This window comes from Phycomyces blakesleeanus (assembly GCF_001638985.1).
Source record: "Phycomyces blakesleeanus NRRL 1555(-) unplaced genomic scaffold PHYBLscaffold_27, whole genome shotgun sequence".
NCBI classification, from domain to species: Eukaryota; Fungi; Mucoromycota; class Mucoromycetes; order Mucorales; family Phycomycetaceae; genus Phycomyces; species Phycomyces blakesleeanus.
In genome coordinates this window covers 300407-318873 of record NW_017265160.1, presented here as the reverse complement: position 1 = coordinate 318873, position 18467 = coordinate 300407, and the positions used below count along the sequence as shown (strand labels likewise).

At 37.6% G+C, this 18467-nt stretch overlaps 7 protein-coding genes across 7 annotated transcripts; 4 read left to right on the top strand and 3 right to left on the bottom strand.

Annotated features, from left to right (window-relative positions):
* Nucleotides 1–1906: 1906 nt before the first annotated feature.
* PHYBLDRAFT_173800 (hypothetical protein) lies at nucleotides 1907–2306 on the top strand (the record flags this gene model as incomplete). Its single annotated transcript, XM_018437111.1, has 2 exons — nucleotides 1907–2108; nucleotides 2206–2306. 2 exons carry the CDS (start codon nucleotides 1907–1909, stop codon nucleotides 2304–2306), a joined length of 303 nt encoding a protein of 100 aa, XP_018285928.1.
* A 1088-nt stretch (nucleotides 2307–3394) lies between these two features.
* PHYBLDRAFT_188887 (hypothetical protein) lies at nucleotides 3395–5016 on the top strand. The gene is made up of 6 exons (XM_018439577.1): nucleotides 3395–3500; nucleotides 3568–3693; nucleotides 3768–3973; nucleotides 4040–4724; nucleotides 4773–4817; nucleotides 4873–5016. The coding sequence occupies exons 1-4, from the start codon at nucleotides 3408–3410 to the stop codon at nucleotides 4293–4295; spliced, it is 681 nt and encodes a 226-aa protein (XP_018285927.1). The 5' UTR covers nucleotides 3395–3407; the 3' UTR covers nucleotides 4296–4724; nucleotides 4773–4817; nucleotides 4873–5016.
* A 415-nt stretch (nucleotides 5017–5431) lies between these two features.
* On the top strand, nucleotides 5432–5941 carry PHYBLDRAFT_150971 (hypothetical protein; the record flags this gene model as incomplete). The annotated part of the gene is made up of 1 exon (XM_018432583.1): nucleotides 5432–5941. The coding sequence occupies one exon, from the start codon at nucleotides 5432–5434 to the stop codon at nucleotides 5939–5941; it is 510 nt and encodes a 169-aa protein (XP_018285926.1).
* A 96-nt stretch (nucleotides 5942–6037) lies between these two features.
* Pp2B2 (calcineurin regulatory B subunit) lies at nucleotides 6038–6835 on the bottom strand. Its single transcript, XM_018443046.1, has 3 exons — nucleotides 6761–6835; nucleotides 6450–6686; nucleotides 6038–6376 (listed from the first exon to the last, which is right to left on the bottom strand). The coding sequence occupies exons 1-3, from the start codon at nucleotides 6807–6809 to the stop codon at nucleotides 6141–6143; spliced, it is 522 nt and encodes a 173-aa protein (XP_018285925.1). The 5' UTR covers nucleotides 6810–6835; the 3' UTR covers nucleotides 6038–6140.
* Nucleotides 6836–6988: 153 nt separating this feature from the next.
* On the bottom strand, nucleotides 6989–9121 carry PHYBLDRAFT_136654 (hypothetical protein). The gene is made up of 4 exons (XM_018429803.1): nucleotides 9091–9121; nucleotides 8908–9034; nucleotides 8465–8840; nucleotides 6989–8361 (listed from the first exon to the last, which is right to left on the bottom strand). Exons 1-4 carry the CDS (start codon nucleotides 9104–9106, stop codon nucleotides 7114–7116), a joined length of 1767 nt encoding a protein of 588 aa, XP_018285924.1. The 5' UTR covers nucleotides 9107–9121; the 3' UTR covers nucleotides 6989–7113.
* Nucleotides 9122–11117: 1996 nt separating this feature from the next.
* Nucleotides 11118–12906, top strand: PHYBLDRAFT_117989 (hypothetical protein; the record flags this gene model as incomplete). Its single annotated transcript, XM_018428611.1, has 4 exons — nucleotides 11118–11925; nucleotides 11976–12090; nucleotides 12160–12179; nucleotides 12242–12906. The coding sequence occupies 4 exons, from the start codon at nucleotides 11118–11120 to the stop codon at nucleotides 12904–12906; spliced, it is 1608 nt and encodes a 535-aa protein (XP_018285923.1).
* Nucleotides 12907–17227: 4321 nt separating this feature from the next.
* On the bottom strand, nucleotides 17228–17937 carry PHYBLDRAFT_68252 (hypothetical protein; the record flags this gene model as incomplete). Its single annotated transcript, XM_018441915.1, has 2 exons — nucleotides 17228–17335; nucleotides 17650–17937. 2 exons carry the CDS (start codon nucleotides 17935–17937, stop codon nucleotides 17228–17230), a joined length of 396 nt encoding a protein of 131 aa, XP_018285922.1.
* Between the last annotated feature and the right edge of the window lie 530 nt (nucleotides 17938–18467).

Here is an 18467-nt window from a genome sequence, read left to right as displayed (position 1 = left end):
CAAATTACCCACCATTTTTCATATGTTTAGCTAGCTCATAAATTATATCCATGATATCTTTCAGATATGATAGTACTTACTTATGTTGTCAATCTGCATGTACCATGGAGGCCAAGGCATACAAAGAAAAAACTACTTGAAGGGTTGATGTCTAAATTGTTCTAGGAGTTGCGAAATAGTAAAGAAACTATTGATATATACTGCTAAAGAAGACATGCATCGCTTGACAAATACAATAAAAATAGTATATCTGATATGAGAGCATATGATATACATTAGAACATTTATAGCCAGTGGTTTTTAATTGCACATGAGAATTCTGTAATGTGTTATTTAATATACACATATATATACATATTTTTATTTATCACATATAGAGATACATTGATTTATGAATAAAAGCTTACATCCCTAAGAGAGTGGATATATGTTGTTTCTTATAAAGATAAATAGTAGAATAAAATTAGACTCTTCGAAACATATCCCATACAATCACCTTTGAATTTACAATTTTTTTATAATGGTAGCTATATATAATTTAACAAAAAAAAGAGCAAATTTACATAAAATAGATATCACAAGCATCTTCCTGCTTAAAAAATAGGTGCAATAGTCTAACCTACAAAGCCAGCAGTTAAGTAATCCAATATATATTGTATTACATTGTATTATACCCTGTATTTCCGTGCTGTGTTAATAAATGCTATCGTCTATTACCGCGCCTTGGTAAGAATCCCAATCGTAAATAGTCTTAAGAAAGAATATATATATTCAGACTTAAAAAGGGTACGAAGCATCTCAGAAACATTTTCTGTGGGAGAAAGAATCTAGTCGAATATCCATATAGCCGTTGATTTATATTTAATATAAATCTGTTATATGTACAAGATATTACTAAACAGTATAGATAGTTTATCAAACACACACACAATATAAGTCCATTAGTAGATTTTTCTTTATTACCCTGCATCAATCTTTATGTACCGCATCATTTCCCTCGTGGACAGAAGAACTGTATTAACTCTTTTCTTTAAAACAATTGCTTTATATATATATATATTTATACTCTGGTGAATAATATAAAGTGTATTCATTCAATCTTTTATTTATGTCCTTACAAATCAGTATATGGTGGACAGCTGTATAAACCAGATTATTGCTACTTTTATAGCTTCATGAAAATCTACACGATTTTTTTCTTAGTACCCGGTGATTCTATATACATGTATATTCAAAAGAAGGAGATAAAGGGGTTTTAATCGATAGAGAAAAAGAAAAATTTGTAGAGATATAGCTTTGCACCCTGTCTATTCTCCTGAAGGGAACACGTTTGAAATAAGATCGAGAGTAAGATTGTCTGTATGAGATGAATACGAATCAAGCAGAACAGTAGCCACACTTGAATCTCGGTGGCGCCAATTTCCTTTTTATATATATATATATATATATATATATATATTCAAAAATGTTATTTTTTAAAACCTTTTGATCTGATTTGATTTGATTTTTGATTTTAGTTTTTGAAAAAGAAAAACCTTTATGAAGAGCAAAAACTGAAATACTTAAAGTTAGCTTTAGTCTATATGTGCAAGCTTGGTAGTAACTTTCAAGGAAGTATAATTTCAATATATTATGTTGTTTTATGAAAATACAGAAAGTACCCTTTTTTACTATTCTGTAAATTAGGAGGCGGTTCTTTTTCTTTCTTTCTAAAACTAGGTCTTATATAGTACTATTCAAATTTTTAAACAATATAATTGTGCGAACATGCATTATGCACGTCTATGTTGCATTCATTACATGAATTAAGAAATACAAAAAATAACCCCTTCCTTTAGATATACGATCAATAATAATACTCTTGGCTTTTATTAATTGTTTGCTCTTTATTCCCTTTATCTTCCTAATGTCAACAAAACCAGTGGCGGATAAATCGACCACCGATCAAGACAAAAAGCCTGAAAACCCAAGCGATATCGACGAATACCCCAGACAGGACCAGGCATCAGAAGGATCTACAACTTTAGTCAGAGAGTGTTATATTATTCACTCTAATTTCTGCAAACAATGTGGAATTGATGTGTTCCAATTTTGCCATGAATCATGGTGTAAGCTCTATGAATAATATTCAAGTTGCTTTAGCTTAATACGATTTGGGTGTTTGTAATAAAGTACAATACTATTATTATTGTTATTGTTTATTAGACTATATAAAAAACGGTACTTGTAATGTCTGTATATCTCAAATTACTGGTTTTTTTTCAGAGTCACCACTATCTGTTTTGTACAACCTGTCTTATAGATAAAATCAAAAGCAGTTGCTTCTGGATTCATCTTTTGGGGACCCAGTAAAAAATAATAAAAAAAAATCCGCCGTGTAGATCATGAATATACGCATAAATTATCAATTGATTGGAAATTTACCAAAAATTTAAAGAACCACAGGAAAGATTTAGTGACTTATTGTCGGTCAAAGCACACCTTGGTTATTAATTATAGTTGTATACCCAGAGTTATTTATAAAGCTTTTAAGACAGCAAGGTTTGAACATAATATTTACCTGGTGTTGGCGGCAACTATGGTTTAGGAAAATAAATCAAGTATACTTTCTCCAATGACACATCGTACATGACTAAATCTCAATCAGTGTAACTAAGTCATACTCCTATTGTGATTTTTGTCTACTTTGAAACGCCATACATTGAATACCTTAATATAACAAGAGCTATTTTTGCTGCAAAGTTGCTGCTTATTGGTCAGCCACAGATTCAAGCATCTTTCTTTTTTGTCTCTCCTACCATCTCAAGTCTATTATTGATAAAATATCTTGACATCGCGCAAATAAAGAGACTCTTATAGCCCTCTTTAATTTCTTTCGAGATTACTTTGTATTGAAGCAAACGTAATATATCTTACTTTATACTACTATTCAAGAAAATGTACTTTTAACTATTTGCATTATTATAAAGTTCTTTTTTCATTCTCGGCATTGGCGGCTGGCGTGACCGTTTCGATCCAAAAGCAAAAAGGATCATATATTTATTCAGTTTCTTCTCTATCTAAAATATTACTCACAATTCAAGAGATATGCTTTACATAAAAAGAAAGACCCAATCGCCTGACTTTACATATGGTATTACAGAGCTACTTCTTTTTTTTTTCTTTGAAGGTAACACGCTTTCTTGACATTCTTTGTATTTGTAAATCTTTTTTAGGTCGGCGCCAACCATTGTACCTTTTTTCAATGCGGTTTCCTTGGAGACACACGCGATTGGCCCAGCTGCGTTTTCATGCCCTGAGGGAATTTTGCTGTTCCAAAGCTATAGAAAGGGATCAAAGTGTATATAAAGACGAATATTTGGATGTTTAGTAATTTTCATCACAGAAGTCTATTCGTATTCCTTACCATGTCTCCTCAACCTTCTCTTGTCCTTGCTTTTGTGGCCGCAATGGCATTCGTCTGTAATGCCCATGTTGGTATATCCCCTTCCACTGGACAGGTAATGGCAAAATAAGCCCACACGTGCTTTGTTCTGTGCTTAATACTCAGTACTATTATTCATACAGCCCGGTCAAAGTATCAATGGAAGCTTCCATGTTCCTCATGGATGCAACGGATCCGCTACTACTGGATTGAGTGTGTCTGTACCGAGTGAAATTGTCGTTCTTACCCCATTGCCTGTCTCAAATTGGGTATGTAAAAGCAATTACTTGACTTACTCAAATAAAGCTTGCCATCTAACCATTTTTATTGTTGTTGTTTAAAGACTCTTGATGTAAAATATACAAAGCTTGATACTCCTGTTCAGGTTAATGGTGTCTCTGTCAACCAGACTGTAAGCAGCTTTTCTTGGACTGGTGGTTATGTTCCTGCTGATGGACTTGAAGAATTTGGCCTCACTTTCACATTACCCCAAGTTGATCTGACCAATACTCCCAATGTTACTATATACTTCCCTATTGTCCAAACATGGTTAGTAACACGCAAATCGTAATTATCTCATTTTCCAATTATTGAATATTCGGTTGCTTCATTTAGTGTTGTCGGATCCACAGAATGGACTGGTATCCCAGGAACTGCTTCTTACAATGCCTCTACCGGTAGCCCTGCAGCTTCATTTGTGATAGCTAATTCTGTTGATTCCACTACTGCCGATACTCATGATCACGATCATGCAACCAGTCCCACTCCCAGCTCATCAAGCGGTACCTCCACAAGTGGAGCAAGCGGATTCTTGACAGCTTCTCTCTCAGGAGTTACCCTATTTGCGGCTGTTAGTGCTTTATTTATCTAAACCTTCCGCTCTTTTTCTTTATTCCTTTATTCTTAAAAAAAAAGTCCTGCCTTACTCAAATTAGCCATTTATTCACACATACATAAATATATTACTCTAGTTTTTATTATCTCTCTCATATTTAAAAGTACTATTATTAAACCAAAAACATCATATAACCATATTACAAATGTTGACTTAGTTCTCAGTTTCACTCATAAAGCTACCTAAAAAGATTGATCAAATATCACGAAAATCAAGCATTTTTAAACAATAAAGTCACTTTTTCTATCTCCAAAAAAAAGGTGCAGTCCCATTCTACAAAGGAACGACGAATTTTATTCACTGTTGATCGAATCTGCAAGTGCATCACATTGGCTTAAAGAGACAATGGAGAATCCTCATGAGCAACAGCAGAATGCATTGATAAACCGAATTGCAGCTAACGTGGTATGTAATTAAACTGTATATGATAGTACCAATAACCTGTTTGATTAGAATAAACTCAACAGCACAGTACTAGAATTGAACAAACGCTTGGAGGTAACAATTTGCATAAATAGATTATATAAATGCGCAAGCTAATGTTTAATTTTAGAGTATGAATGAGCAGAGCAAGAGCATTGTAGCACTCAGTCAGATATGGTCGGCATATAATGCTTCAGTTGGCATTCATCTCGATAATACAAAGAATTTTGCTGATCCAATATAATTGTTTTAATTAATGGAATCTATTTACTATACACTTACTGTATATCTCGTTTTAATCGTATTAGATAGTATGTCTAGAAATTAAATTGTATAATAGTGGCCAATGCTCTACTTTGGCATTATTTCTTTTTATTTTTATTCTTTTTTGGGCTTTGGGATAAGTGAAGACAAGGTTGTACAGTTCTTATGATTATTATACACATTAACTAGTATTTTCTCCCGCTTGATTGGCGCAAGCCACAATGAAGACCCGATTCGTCTCAATGACAAGGCTCCCCTTATTTGAATGGGGTATTATGCCTATTTTCCTGCCCTCTTGTCGTGATCTGCGCACGACAGGAAAGAGCTAAATTGCATATACATAAATATACACAGAGATCGCCAGTCTCGCCTTTATATATATATATATATATACATTTTATAAACACTCTTTCTCAAATACCAATATGCCGACCCGTCCAGATCTCAGCAACCGCAAGCGTAGTCGATCGCCTTCGCCAGTCCAATCTGCATCGCACAAAAGACATCATGAACAACCGGAAGAGCCTCAGGACGATCTACTATCTGATCTAACAAACGTCCTTGCAGAGATTAGAACAACTCCTTCGACAGGCGAGATCTCGGCTGAACTTTTGGGAACTCTTAGAGGTGTCATGCTACAGATCGAACATCTTTCGGCCGATGAAACGAACACTAGAGCGCGGGAGATGAAGGACGAGAGTGACCGGTGTCTCGAAACCTGGTTTGATGAACTTCTCGCCCGTTGCGAAGCAGACGGAGAGCTAGATCTAGCTTCCCTGGGATATGAAGAAATGGGAGACAGTGAAGATGAGGAAGATTCGCTTGCCCTAGCACTAGCTCTTCAAGACGAAGAAGATGTGTGCCAAGAGGATGAAGATGCAGTATCGATAACGAACAGCACAAGCAGCCATTCAGAGGTGCAAGTCAGTGCTTAAAAAAGCTTCTCTTTTCTCTGTCTTTTCTTTCTTTCCACTTTTTTTTTCAATCTGTACATAACACTTCTTTGACTGATACCACAGATCTCCTTTTCTCCCTTATGTGCATAATTGCCCGTATTCTATTGATATGTTGTTTCGAGGATAAATGACACGAACAATAGCAAAAAAATAAATATACATTCCACAGCCCTCCAACTTAAAAGCTCTCCAGGGTCATCTGCTTTGCCACATCCGTATTCTCCACCATAACCATAAATTCTTCAAAACTGATCTTTCCGTCCATATCCTTATCAGCCTCCATGATGGTCTTGTCGACAATTTGCTGAAGCTGGTTCTCCTTGAGGTTGTTTCCAACCATCATCTTGAGCACCAAAAACAACTCACCGTTGGAGATAAATCCATCGCGGTCCATATCGTACACTTTGAATGCAACTACCAAATAAGACCGAGAAGTGTTGGAAAAAATAAAAATAATCATACTCCTGCTCAATACACTTGTACTTGCATTGAAGTTTCTCGCGCTGGTTTCCTCGAACACTGAACGCGCTCAAACCCTTAATAAACTCATGGAAGTCAACATCTCCGCCACCATCTTCATCAAATATGGCAATCATTCGAGTAGCCAATGGGTTGTTGGCAATCTGAGGAATCGCCAAGAATTCTTCCTTGTCAATAGATCCCGAATTATCTTTATCAAGCTTCATGAAACGCTTGTAGAGGCGCTGGATCTCCTCCGCAGAGACTGAAAAAAGAAGAAAATATTAATATTAGCTACGAAGTATCAATATACATATATTTCCAGTAAAATATACACACAATTTGAGGAGTTCACCATATCCTCGAGATGAGATCCAGATTGACCCATGATGTATAATGATGATCAGATGAAGGGGAACCTTTTTATTTAAAAGAGCGAAAATCGAAGGATATAGGGGCGATGAAGAGAGGAAGAAAGAGAGAGAAAGGTCGTGATGTCATGTGCGGCCATTCAAACCAAATCCCTTCGCATGAGTTGTGCACAGACCAAAAAGAGAAGCAAAAAATAAAATAAAGATTTGACAGTTTGAGAACTGTGATTTATTTTCATATTTTTCATTATATGAATTAAAGACTAAAAAGATATACAGGAGAGCTTTTGGATTAAAAGATAGATGAAGATGAAAGATATTTTAATGGTGGAAAAGTCTGAGGTTGGTGTGGGCAAAGACCATGTTGTTAGAGTCAGCAGCGGCGATAACAGCTTCATCCTGAACGGAGCCAGAGGCAGCAGCAATGTACTTGACACCCGAGCGGCGAGCACGGAAAACGTTGTCATCGAAGGGGAAGAAGGCATCAGAAGATACGACAGTGTCCTTCAGCTGTGCCATCCATTCCTTACGCTCTGCAGCGGTCAAAGGAGTAGGGACAGTGTTGAAGTGAGCCTCCCAGGCCTTGCGCTCAACACCCTCACCAGTCTGCTCAGTTACATAAAGATCAATGGCGTTGGACTTGTCAGCACGCTTGGCTTCTTTCTTGAAGTCAAGAGCGAGGACCTTGGGGTGATGGCGCATCCACCAGTTGTCAGCCTTGTCACCGGCAAGACGAGTACAGTGAATTCTGGATTGTTGACCGGCGCCGAGGCCAATGACCATACCGTTCTTGGCATAGCATACAGAGTTAGACTGAGTGTACTTGAGAGCGATAGTAGCGACAATCATGTCACGGAGAGCCTCCTTGGGAAGGTTCTTGTCCTTTGTGACAATGTTAGTGAACAATGAAGCATCGATCTTGACTGTGTTACGCTTCTGCTCCAAGTAAAGGCCATAGACCTGTCTGATCTCCTTCTCTTCGGGCTCGTAGTTGGGGTCCATCTGGAGAACACAGTACTTTCCACCCTTCTTCTTCTGGAGAATGGCCAAAGCAGCATCTTCATAAGCGGGGGCAATAACACCGTCAGAAACTTCACGAGAGATAATCTTGGCAGTAGCAACATCAACAGTATCAGAAAGGGCAATGAAGTCACCGAAAGAGGACATGCGGTCAGCACCACGGGCACGGGCGTAGGCAGAGGCCAAGGGTGTCAATGGCTCCTTGAGATCATTGACGTGATAAACCTTCTTGTCGGTCTCGGTCAAGGGGACACCAATGGCAGCGCCAGCAGGAGAAACGTGCTTGAAGGAAGCAGCGGCAGGGAGACCAGTGGCTTCCTTGAGCTCTTTGACAAGTGCCCAGGAGTTGAGAGCATCAAGGAAGTTAATATAGCCGGGCGAGCCAGACAAGATAGTAACAGGAAGCTTGGCTTCCTTGGTGTAGATCTGAGCAGGCTTCTGATGAGGGTTAGCACCATAACGGAGAGGGAGCATGGCAACACCGTTGGAATACTGGTGACGGAAGTAGTCGGCGATAGCAGAGTCATAGTCGGAGGTCTGGTTGAATGCCTGGTAGACAATTTTTTTTAAAAAAAAATGTTCAGCCCAAATGATCCCTTTAATCCCCTCCAAATTCACTCATACTCTCTATTTCTTTATTTCGATGTTATACCTTCAAGGCAAGTGTGTTGCGAGTTTCCTGGGTAATTTCACCTTTCTTGAGCTCATCAATGATCTTCTTGTAGTCAGAAGGATCGGACACAATAGACACACGGGCATGGTTCTTAGCAGCAGCACGGAGAAGAGTGACACCTCCGATGTCAATCTCCTCGACAGCCTCGGGGATGGTGACATTAGGCTTAGCAATAGTCTCCTCAAAGGGATACAAGTTACAGACAACAATATCGATCTTTTCAATGTGTTGTTCGGCAAGATCCTTCTCGTCGCTTTCGATGTTACGGGCAAGAATACCACCGTGAACAGCAGGATGGAGTGTCTTGACACGTCCACCAAGCATCTCAGGAGCCTTGGTAATTTCAGACACATCACTATTGTGCGCTTTTATTTAGAGACTAATCAAAGCTTTCTATATGACATAGCTGAATTCGTTCGTACCCAATAGGAATACCAGCGTTACGAACAAGCTTTGCAGTTCCACCTGAGCCAAGAAGGCGGACGTTCAAGGCGTGAAGATCCTTGGCGAACTCAAGGAGGCCGGTCTTGTCGTAGACAGAGAGGATAGCTAGAATGGAGCAGTGTGAGGATTGGTAGATAAGACCTTGGGCGCGTTAGACTCACCAATCTTTTGGGACATCTCGGTGTACTTTGGCGTGTAAAGATAGCTGGCTTGGAAATATTTTTCTTTTTTTTTATATTGAACCTCCCGAAATTCTTGAATCGGACTGCTGATCTTGGACCATTGCTCACCCAGCAGTCACATCATCAACAGATTGGTCAGTCCTTAGGACATTAGACTGGGACAGCCAGATTTTCATTGAAACGTAGCAGTCCGGGAACTTCCTGTCCCGAACCTTCCGGACATATCGATATACCGATCGCGGAATATAACCTTTAGGATTTTTTTGTGTAGCTTCTCCATCATGGAAAAAATGGAGATTATGAGGAACAGCAAATATATATATATATATACAAATTATACATAGAAAGCTGAAAAAAAAAGAGATGTGATGAGTGTACAATAAATATATTACAACATTTTCTTGTGTATTTCACAAGTACTTTGTGATTTTTGGAAGCATTTTTTTTCGGGTGGACTTAAGGGCTGCTTTAAGGTTGACTTTTGATTAAGCAATACTTTTCCTTTTTTTTATGTTTTAATTGTAATGTTTCTTATTTCTTTATCATTGTAGCTCGAAAATAAGAACACCTTTTCAATGTCCCATCCTCCACACACTAGGAAGAATAATATTAAATTAATTCGCTAAACTATCAGGAATCGTACTAATATATCGCAATTGGTTAATAATCTGCCAGTAGTTCAAAATAGCAGCTAGATCTATATTCTACAATGATCCTCAGACTGTAACGAAGTCATGTTTTACAGAAATTGAATTAGTATATCCATAATACTAGCAAAAGAAGAATGGTACTGGCTGTAATATTCCCTTAGAATACCATAGCAGGTTACTATTAGAATTCTGAGAGTGACGATATAGGCAAGGGTTGAGGATTTGATTGAACTTTTCGATATATTTGGTGTGGACAGACTAAAAGTTCAAAAAAAGTTCAAAAAAAGTTCAAAAAAAGGGCAAAAAGTTTAATCGACTCTAATTAGCTAGTTTTCTTCCATTGCCACTAGGATTGAGAAGAGAAGCATTTTTTTATGGAGAAGATGTGCCATATAATGAGAGGTCTAGAAAAACTCGCAATAAAAGGTTCTCACTTAATGAAAGTGACGGCATTATAAGCACAATCTTATCTAATATGTATTTTGAACTAATTTTGAACTTTTTTTAAAAAAAGGTGTGGACACCATAAATTAGTCTGATTGACTAAGTTCTGGATGAAGTTGTTTTACCCTTTTTTTTGTCCTTTTTTTTTTTGAAATTTTAGTCTGTCCACACCAATTGTCTTGATTTGAAGTAGAAACACTTTAAGTACACATGTAATTTTTGGGCACCAATGCAGTAACTGAAATACTTATAATGTGGTTATTAATGTCTTTGCCACTTATTATATTTTCCCGTCGTAGTTCTTATTATCCTTTGGATTCTATTAAGAGACTAGAGAAATATGATGCTTATAAAAAACTAATCAGTGCCTATAAAGTATAATGCCCTGTTTTTATGTTCTGCCATTTCACACCTTCCTTATAGTTACTAGTGGGAATTCATTGTTTATTTTGATAAAGAAATACAATAAAACACATTTGTAAGGCGAATTTTTGGTATATATATATATATTTCAAAAATCGAGCATAAATTATATAAATAAATAGTGTTAAAATGTTTATTGTGATCCCTAATAGATTAATAATACCTTTCTGTACTGTTTATTTGAAAAGAAGATCCATTCATAACGGTTAGTAGCTCAAAAATACGCCTTGTATAGTGTGTTTATTGTAAAATAAGTTACTTTTATCTGGAACCGAGAAAGCTATCTCCGCTCTTTATAAAAAAATGTTCTTTATTCTCAGAGACTTCTTTTGCTAATCTTCAATGGCTAACTCGAGGCTTCTACTGCAGAATTACAAGCATCTTCTCCGGGAAAAGTCGTTTTCTAGACTTCAACCAAAGATCTCAATACACAATTACTCCAATGCAGCCATTGTTACACCTAAAAAGCCGAGGACATTTCTCAAGCTTATGTTAGGTACTGGTGTCATTGCTGGAGTGGCAGGTACAGCATTGTACGAAACAGACGATCGATTCCGACATGTTATATTTGCTATCCAACGAAGTGGAATCTCGACCAGTATTGGCGTAAGAGTAGCAGCCGACTACAAATGGACTCTTTCTAAAAAATACTCTAGCAAGGAAGAAGAGATTAAGGCTAAGAAGGAATGCGATCAACGTTGTGCCGAGCGAGTACTTATTGGGTTACAGAAACTGGGTGGAATCTACGTTAAACTCGGACAACACATCTCAGCAATGGCTTACATATTACCATTCGAATGGACATCAACATTGTCTGCATTACAAGACAGATGCGATCCCTCTTCTCCTGAAGACATCGAGGCTTTGTTCCTGTCTGATTATGGGCATTCAATTGATGAAATATTCGAAGAGTTCGATTGGAAACCTATTGGCGTAGCATCTTTGGCTCAAGTTCACAAGGCCCGTCTTCGTCCTGATGTAAATGGTGTACGCCTAGGCAACGATGGCTGGGTTGCTGTCAAGCTTCAACACCCACGACTAGATGAATTCTGTAAAGTTGATCTGGGAACTGTGTCATTTATTATGGGGTACATCAAGAAAGCCTTCCCCGATTTTGGATTCGACTGGATTCTCCAAGAGATGAAAGAATCATTACCCCAAGAACTCAATTTTGTTCATGAAGCATCTAATGCACAGCAGGTAGCACAGAACTTTGCCCAAGAACGTGCCCAAAATCAAACATCACTTGTAATCCCCGATATTGTGTGGGCACAGCGAAGAATTATGTTTATGGAGTGTAAGTAATAAATCAATCCAAGGATTAGTGCTAAGTATACTTTCAATTAGTTATCGAAGGTGCTCGAATCGATGATCTCGCATATATGAAAGAGCATGACATCGACCCAAGTACTGTCTCTACAGAATTGACAGAGATATTTTCCAAGATGATGTTCTTGCATGGGTAGGTTTTCAAATGTATTTAATTGTTTATCATAATATTTATTTATTTTGTTGTCGTGGTAAATTTTAGGTTTTTGCATTGTGATCCTCGTATGTTATCATTTAAATGACTTTAAGCATATAAATATGTATCACTAACACAATAATGTTAGATCCTGGAAACGTTCTTATCAGACCTGCCAAAGACCCTAAGTCCAAATACAACTTTGACCTTGTCTTACTTGACCACGGTCTCTATCGTATTCTGACAGAGGAACTACGAACAGATTATGCCCACCTGTGGACTTCTTTGATCCGAGGCGACGAAGATGGTATTAGAAAGTATTCTCTGCGTGTCGGGTGTAGACCTGAAGCACACAGGCTGTTTGCTTCTCTTTTAACAGGCCGAGAATGGGAAACGATTGAATCCGCCGATTTGTCTTCAAACAGAACGGACATAGAAGTTCAACGTGTGTCAGGGCGTGCAAAGAACTTCTTACTTAAGGTCGCAGATATATTGGCCAGACTTCCTCGGGTTGTTCTACTTCTTCTCAAAACAAGCGATTTATTACGTTGCTTGGATGAAACATTGCGTGATTCAGTTACCAAGCATATGACATATATTATTATGGGCAGATACTGTGCTGAGGCTGTTTGGCTTGATGCCAAGAAAAGCTTGTTTGACAGTATCGCAACTTACGGTATTTCTTGGAATGTGCTGAAACAGCTTTTCACTGCATGGTGGGAGTACCGTTCTCTTGAATTCGGGCTCTGGGCTTATCAGGCACGCATGTCAAACTGGGAACGACTTGTCCGCTGGAAACTTGTACAGGCTTAATAAAACGAACCAAGACAACATAGAAATTAGAGGGATTTTAATTAGATTATCAGTATCATGCTGTCCCCTACACTATAGAAGTGCCATTATATTCTTACAGTAATAATCATATACTACAGCAATAAAATTGTGTGAAAGAAAGAGTGTATACGTTTTAAAGTTTTATATTTTACTATATAACAAAGCTTATCTGTTTGCTGATTTTGGGTCGTACTGACACTATCATCATGACTTGGACTGAAAACAACCTACTTAATTGACAAGACTTACGAAATGAATAATCCTAGATGTGTTCTTAAGTTGAAGAAATATTAGTATCTTTTTTGATTGGATAACTGTAAATTCATTTACCCTACCCTTTAAAGTCGATTTCCTGAAAATTAATTACTACTGTATTTAAACCATATAGTAAATGAAGTACATTCAAACCTCGGTTATAGGTAGTCTATGAATCATAAAATAATTAATATTATATGATATAACCAAAGATATACTTGATATAATAAAGAAAATCTATCACATCTTGGTCTTCTTTTGAAAAGACATAATAATATCATGTTTAAGACAAATGTCCCCCAAAGTTAAGCAAACGCTGTATTTTCCATCAATAGGCAAAAATTCCTTTTTAGAGTAAAACCTCCCTTTTTTTAATGTGCGTTATTTAGTTGATATTCCAAACCCAATGGATATAAGGCCAAGGATTTCTTAATCTGTGCAACATTATGTAATGATACATTTCTTTTTAGTGCTGATATTTTTTGGGCTCTAAGGAGCATTATTGAAAAAAAAGGTGAGACTATAGAAGAAAATGGATGTTAAAATGCTTGAACCTTTTTAGGGAAGTATGTTCCATAAGAGTATGTTTTAGCGATTGGCTCCCATACATTTGGGAGGAAGGAGAAAATTTTGAGATGCGCGCAGATTCGGTACGCCTGCACTGTCTTAGAAAAACGATAATATCACGGAGTACGGAAAGGGTAATATCGCAATCTCTAAGAATAAAGCTTATGTATGCACTGTATGAACGTTTGTATTCTACAGACATGCTATATTCTGGTAGCCGCAGAGTCTGATCTCTGATACCCGTTTTTAAGAAAGCTATCAATTCTGAATAAAAGGCAACCACCTAAAATATTTCTTGGCCATAATGTTTGATTTCAAATACGCCATATTTATTTTTAGAAATAGCGATGTTAATTTTTCGGTGCCTGTGCCATTTTTTTTTGAATAACTGTATCTGGTTTACAGCGAGAATGATAAAGGTTATCACTGCGAAAGTGAAATGTTCGTTACCAAATCAAAATAGGCTCTTTATATTTTCTTCCAGAACAAACTTGAATCTTGTACATTAGTAGGCAGCAAGAATAGCTTTTACTATGCTTATTACCCTAAACAATATTTCTATACTTTATATCTCTATCGCATATTGTTAATAAATCAACTTTATGAAAGCTTATAGTAGTATGTCCAAGAACTAACAATTTTTGCCCATATGAATTCTCAAGGCTCAAACTCATCAATAGAGAACACACGGGCATTTAATTTTCGCATGGTAATAATGGTGTATTGCATTTAACATTCTCATTCTACCTGCGCGGCCATTCGGATTTGTCAAATGTGGAAATCAATGCCAAGAAATCAACCGCAGTATAATGATAAAAATATATGTCAAACACCTGTTTAAACAAAAAGAGGACAGAAAAAAAAGGTATAAAATGGAAACCAAAAAGTAACTATTTTTCGATATCAACCCTTCTTCTTCCCACTTCACCATGACAACTCAATTCAAAGTGACTATTAAGAGAAAGGACGCTGTCTTCACTCTGCCCAACGAAACAACATGGAATCTTCTTCTTTCAATATTAAATGAGCATTTTCCAAAATCTACCCCAAATCTTCTTTATTATTCAAACCCTGAGGGTCTATTAGTCTCTCTTTTTGATGATGAGGGACTTCGCTATCTGCTGAATTCTGACTGTAAAGAGGTCCATATCTGGAGTGACCCTACCGCTGCCCTGAATGCTACCCGTTCCCTGTCCGAGACATTTGAATCCGTAAACATTGACAATGGCGAGCCGATCACAGACATCTCCTCCTCGATCGCATTTGAGAAATTAGGTGTCATGATTGACTCCTATCAACCTACACTTCAGAACAGCTCGACCGTCTCGTATGCAATCGGTAATCTAGTAACCGTTCTTCTTAAGCATCCCAATTCAGTGGACCTTTCATCTTTCGAGCGCTGGCTAGCACTAATGAGTACTGAGTATCAAAGTACATCTTCTGAGAGTGAGAGTGAAAGTGAGACTTCTTCAAGTGAGAGCGACTGTGTCAACGACAGCCTTCCCCAGAATGATAATACCGTCCCACTTGATACAAATGAGAGAACTTTAAACCCAACTTCTTCTGAGCCCCCTATCCAATCTGCTTGTAATTTCTGTACCGGATGGCACCACAAACGTAGACACCACGGATTCCACCACCTCGGGTGGACTTTCGCTCATAATCCCCGCTATAACTTAAAGCATGAGTTTCCTTCTAAAGATACTGAAAATACCCCCTGTTCATACTCTGCCGCTTTTAGCCATGGTTGCATAATACATGGTCATCACGGCCACGGGCGTAAAGGCCAACATAAACAGCACGGTCGTCATAATAAAGGTGGCCCTCGATTTGATCCCTCAAATGTTTCGCATGATAGTCCCGAGCATCCCGATGCATTTAGACATAATCACAGACACCGTGGACACAGAGGTTCCCGTCCTAGACAACCGGAAGATCGTCCCGATGTTGCTAAAGATGATCCGTGCGCTGAAAATCTCCCCGATTCCGCTGAAAAGGCCGAGCCACCTACCACACGCCCAGAAAGTGACAAGAAGGGCAAACATCATCATCATGATTTTCACCACAAGCGTCACTATAAGAAACCTGGATCTTCTAACTCTAAAGGCCATAATTTTGATACAAAAACACAGCCATGCCTGAGTACTGATTGTATGCTCTGCCAGAAAGCCGCTTTACATTGCGGAAAACACAACATCGATTGCCAAGACAGTTTCAAGAAATGCCCCATTCCATCATTAAATTCAGATACGAAACATACAGATAACGACTCTTGTGACTCTGTAACCTTGACAGATAACTGTTGCCATTACAACCATCACTCTCCCTGTGCAAAAGATGGTGTTTCTGAAGCCTTTGGCGAGGGTTTTGCTCATACCCGTCATTGTGAGTACGGTAAACACGGTAAATTTGGTGGTCATGGCATGCACGGAGCCTCCGGATTTGGTGGTCGCGGTGGCCATGGCATGCATGGAGGCTTTGAATTTGGTGGTCGCGGTGGCCATGGCATGCACGGAGGCTTTGGATTTGGTGGTCGTGGCCGTGGTGGTCGCGGCGGTCATGGTAGACATGGTAGACATGGTGGACATGGTATACACGGTATACATGGTGGACCTGAGGGATTTGAAGGTCGTCAAAGCTTCCCCTCTTCATTTGACTTTTATCCTCCACCCTTTTAGCCTAACATTTTTTTCAGTATAAACCATAGCTTTTTTCTTACATTATTATCCAAACTTTATAAATATTTTACAATAATCTTTCATATATAATCTTAACAAACATAAATAAAGACTTTATACATATTCAAATATAACAAAAAAGTATAAAATATTGATAAACAAAAGCTGTCATATACGATATTATCTAAACAGCATTATGTACTATTTACAGTACATTATCCTAAAAATCGACGATTGTATCAAATTTCTAGAGCAATAACCTTAAAGTGAAATATTTGGTTTTCTTGGCTTTTGATGAGGTACTATTATTTCTTTGCTCAAAGTTTCACCGTACAGTATTCTAGGTTGAATTTCATTCATACCGAATAATGCTAAGCTATGTTTTGATGGTGCTTTCACAATGCAAACCTTTTTACCTATTGAATTTTCGTTGCCTTCTTCTTCAAATAAACGTCCTTTTCCCAAACAATATTCTCCTTCCCTTTCATATGTGATTTTTTTAAGATATGAAAATTTACTATTTCTGCACCCAAAGTAGTATATTCAGATATGAAGGGACACCATATTGGGAAGCAATGAGCCGTCTTCAGGTTGCTTAATTGGCACAATCAAGCGAGCTTGTAGAGCGCTTTTGAATGGCTTTGGGTGTTAACTTTGACGCCATATATATATACAATTGTTTGGGCTTGTATTCTGCTGGGTATATTGAGGTGAAGCTTTAAATTTTATTTATACTTTCAGGCGACATTATACTGTCAGTTGGCACTCACGTTTCTTTTTTGGATGCTTGCTCGACCTTACTATACACTTGAGTCACGGGCTATATTGGTCAATTCTTTAATAAACTTTTCAGTGTATTTCTCTCGTGTCATTTTAATTCGAATACGAGAAGACTCTTCTTTTGATTTCTACGTAAAGTTCAGAAACATTTTAACTATATTGCCAAATTGGGCTTTCAAGTTGTTGAGATAAGAGCATCCACAGCGGCATATGAGAATTGAATAAATTAAATAAATTAAATAGATTAAATAAATTAAATAAATTATTTAGATTTTTTCATCCACAGTGGTCTTGCTATACGAAGTGCAGAACTAAAATCTTTATGAGAAATGTTAAGTGAATGTGGATGTGGATGTGGATGTTTCGAACTTTACTAAAACCTTTGACAATATAAACTGAAGGCAGATTTTGATATGAATTCTGAGAATTATTTTCTTTATACTTTGCTAAACTCATTAAAATGAACAGCATTACTTTGCAATCCTCTACCGATAATGTATCTTCTCTTGTACCTGTTCCCATGTCTACCAGTAGCCGTAACGCCAATTGGAATTACTTGGAAGATATTCATATTTGTCAGTCCTTGCTGGCTATTTCTTAAGTCCCAATAACGGGTAAAGATCAAAGGGATACCACAATGTGGGAGAGAATTGGAATGAACTACCTCGAAAATATCAATGCGAGCTGTATGTTCCGCTCTGCTCGCTCTTTGATATCCAACTGGAATCATATCCAAAGCAAAGTAGCAAAGTTTTGTGGCTGTGTGGCTCAAGTTGAGCGACGCAATCAAAGTGGTGTTAATGTCCTAGATATGGTAATATCCTAGCTAAAAAATTGGTTACGTTATGATTGATATCTAATCTCTATATATACAAAAACTAAATTTCTGAAGCAAGAATCCTTTACGCATAGCAGTGAAAAAGAAAGGTTCAGGAGGCTCTTTTTGATCTGGTGGATGATCAAAGAAAAGCCCGGCGTTCTGGAAGCAGCAAGGACAAGAACTTCAGGGAGATGCTAGGCGTGAAATATTTTATGATGGATACAGACACCATCAACAATCCAGTAGGACGCCACTGTGTTCTGCTAAAGCAAAAGCAAGCCCCTCGCTGAGCAGAAGGAGCTGAAGAGCTTTAAAGTGATGAAGAAAACACTTTTTCTGATGAATATTTTTTTGCACTTTTTTAACATAAAACTTTATTATACAATTATTTATTTATTCCTTATTTTCTGTCATACTCCACAAGTTATTTACAAGGCTTT

Excerpts from the sequence above, each read along its gene's own strand:
- PHYBLDRAFT_188887 (XM_018439577.1), top strand. The coding sequence starts at position 3,408 with ATGTCTCCTCAACCTTCTCTTGTCCTTGCTTTTGTGGCCGCAATGGCA. Across the intron at positions 3,694-3,767 it reads CATTGCCTGTCTCAAATTGG|ACTCTTGATGTAAAATATAC; the intron begins GTATGTAAAAGC and ends TGTTGTTTAAAG. Across the intron at positions 3,974-4,039 it reads TTCCCTATTGTCCAAACATG|TGTTGTCGGATCCACAGAAT; the intron begins GTTAGTAACACG and ends TGCTTCATTTAG.
- Pp2B2 (XM_018443046.1), bottom strand. The coding sequence starts at position 6,809 with ATGGGTCAATCTGGATCTCATCTCGAGGATATGGTGAACTCCTCAAAT. Across the intron at positions 6,687-6,760 it reads TATGGTGAACTCCTCAAATT|TCTCTGCGGAGGAGATCCAG; the intron begins GTGTGTATATTT and ends TTCTTTTTTCAG. Across the intron at positions 6,377-6,449 it reads CCAGCGCGAGAAACTTCAAT|TTGCATTCAAAGTGTACGAT; the intron begins GCAAGTACAAGT and ends CTTATTTGGTAG.
- PHYBLDRAFT_136654 (XM_018429803.1), bottom strand. Across the intron at positions 8,841-8,907 it reads AACGCTGGTATTCCTATTGG|TGATGTGTCTGAAATTACCA; the intron begins GTACGAACGAAT and ends AGCGCACAATAG. Across the intron at positions 8,362-8,464 it reads GCAACACACTTGCCTTGAAG|GCATTCAACCAGACCTCCGA; the intron begins GTATAACATCGA and ends ATTGTCTACCAG.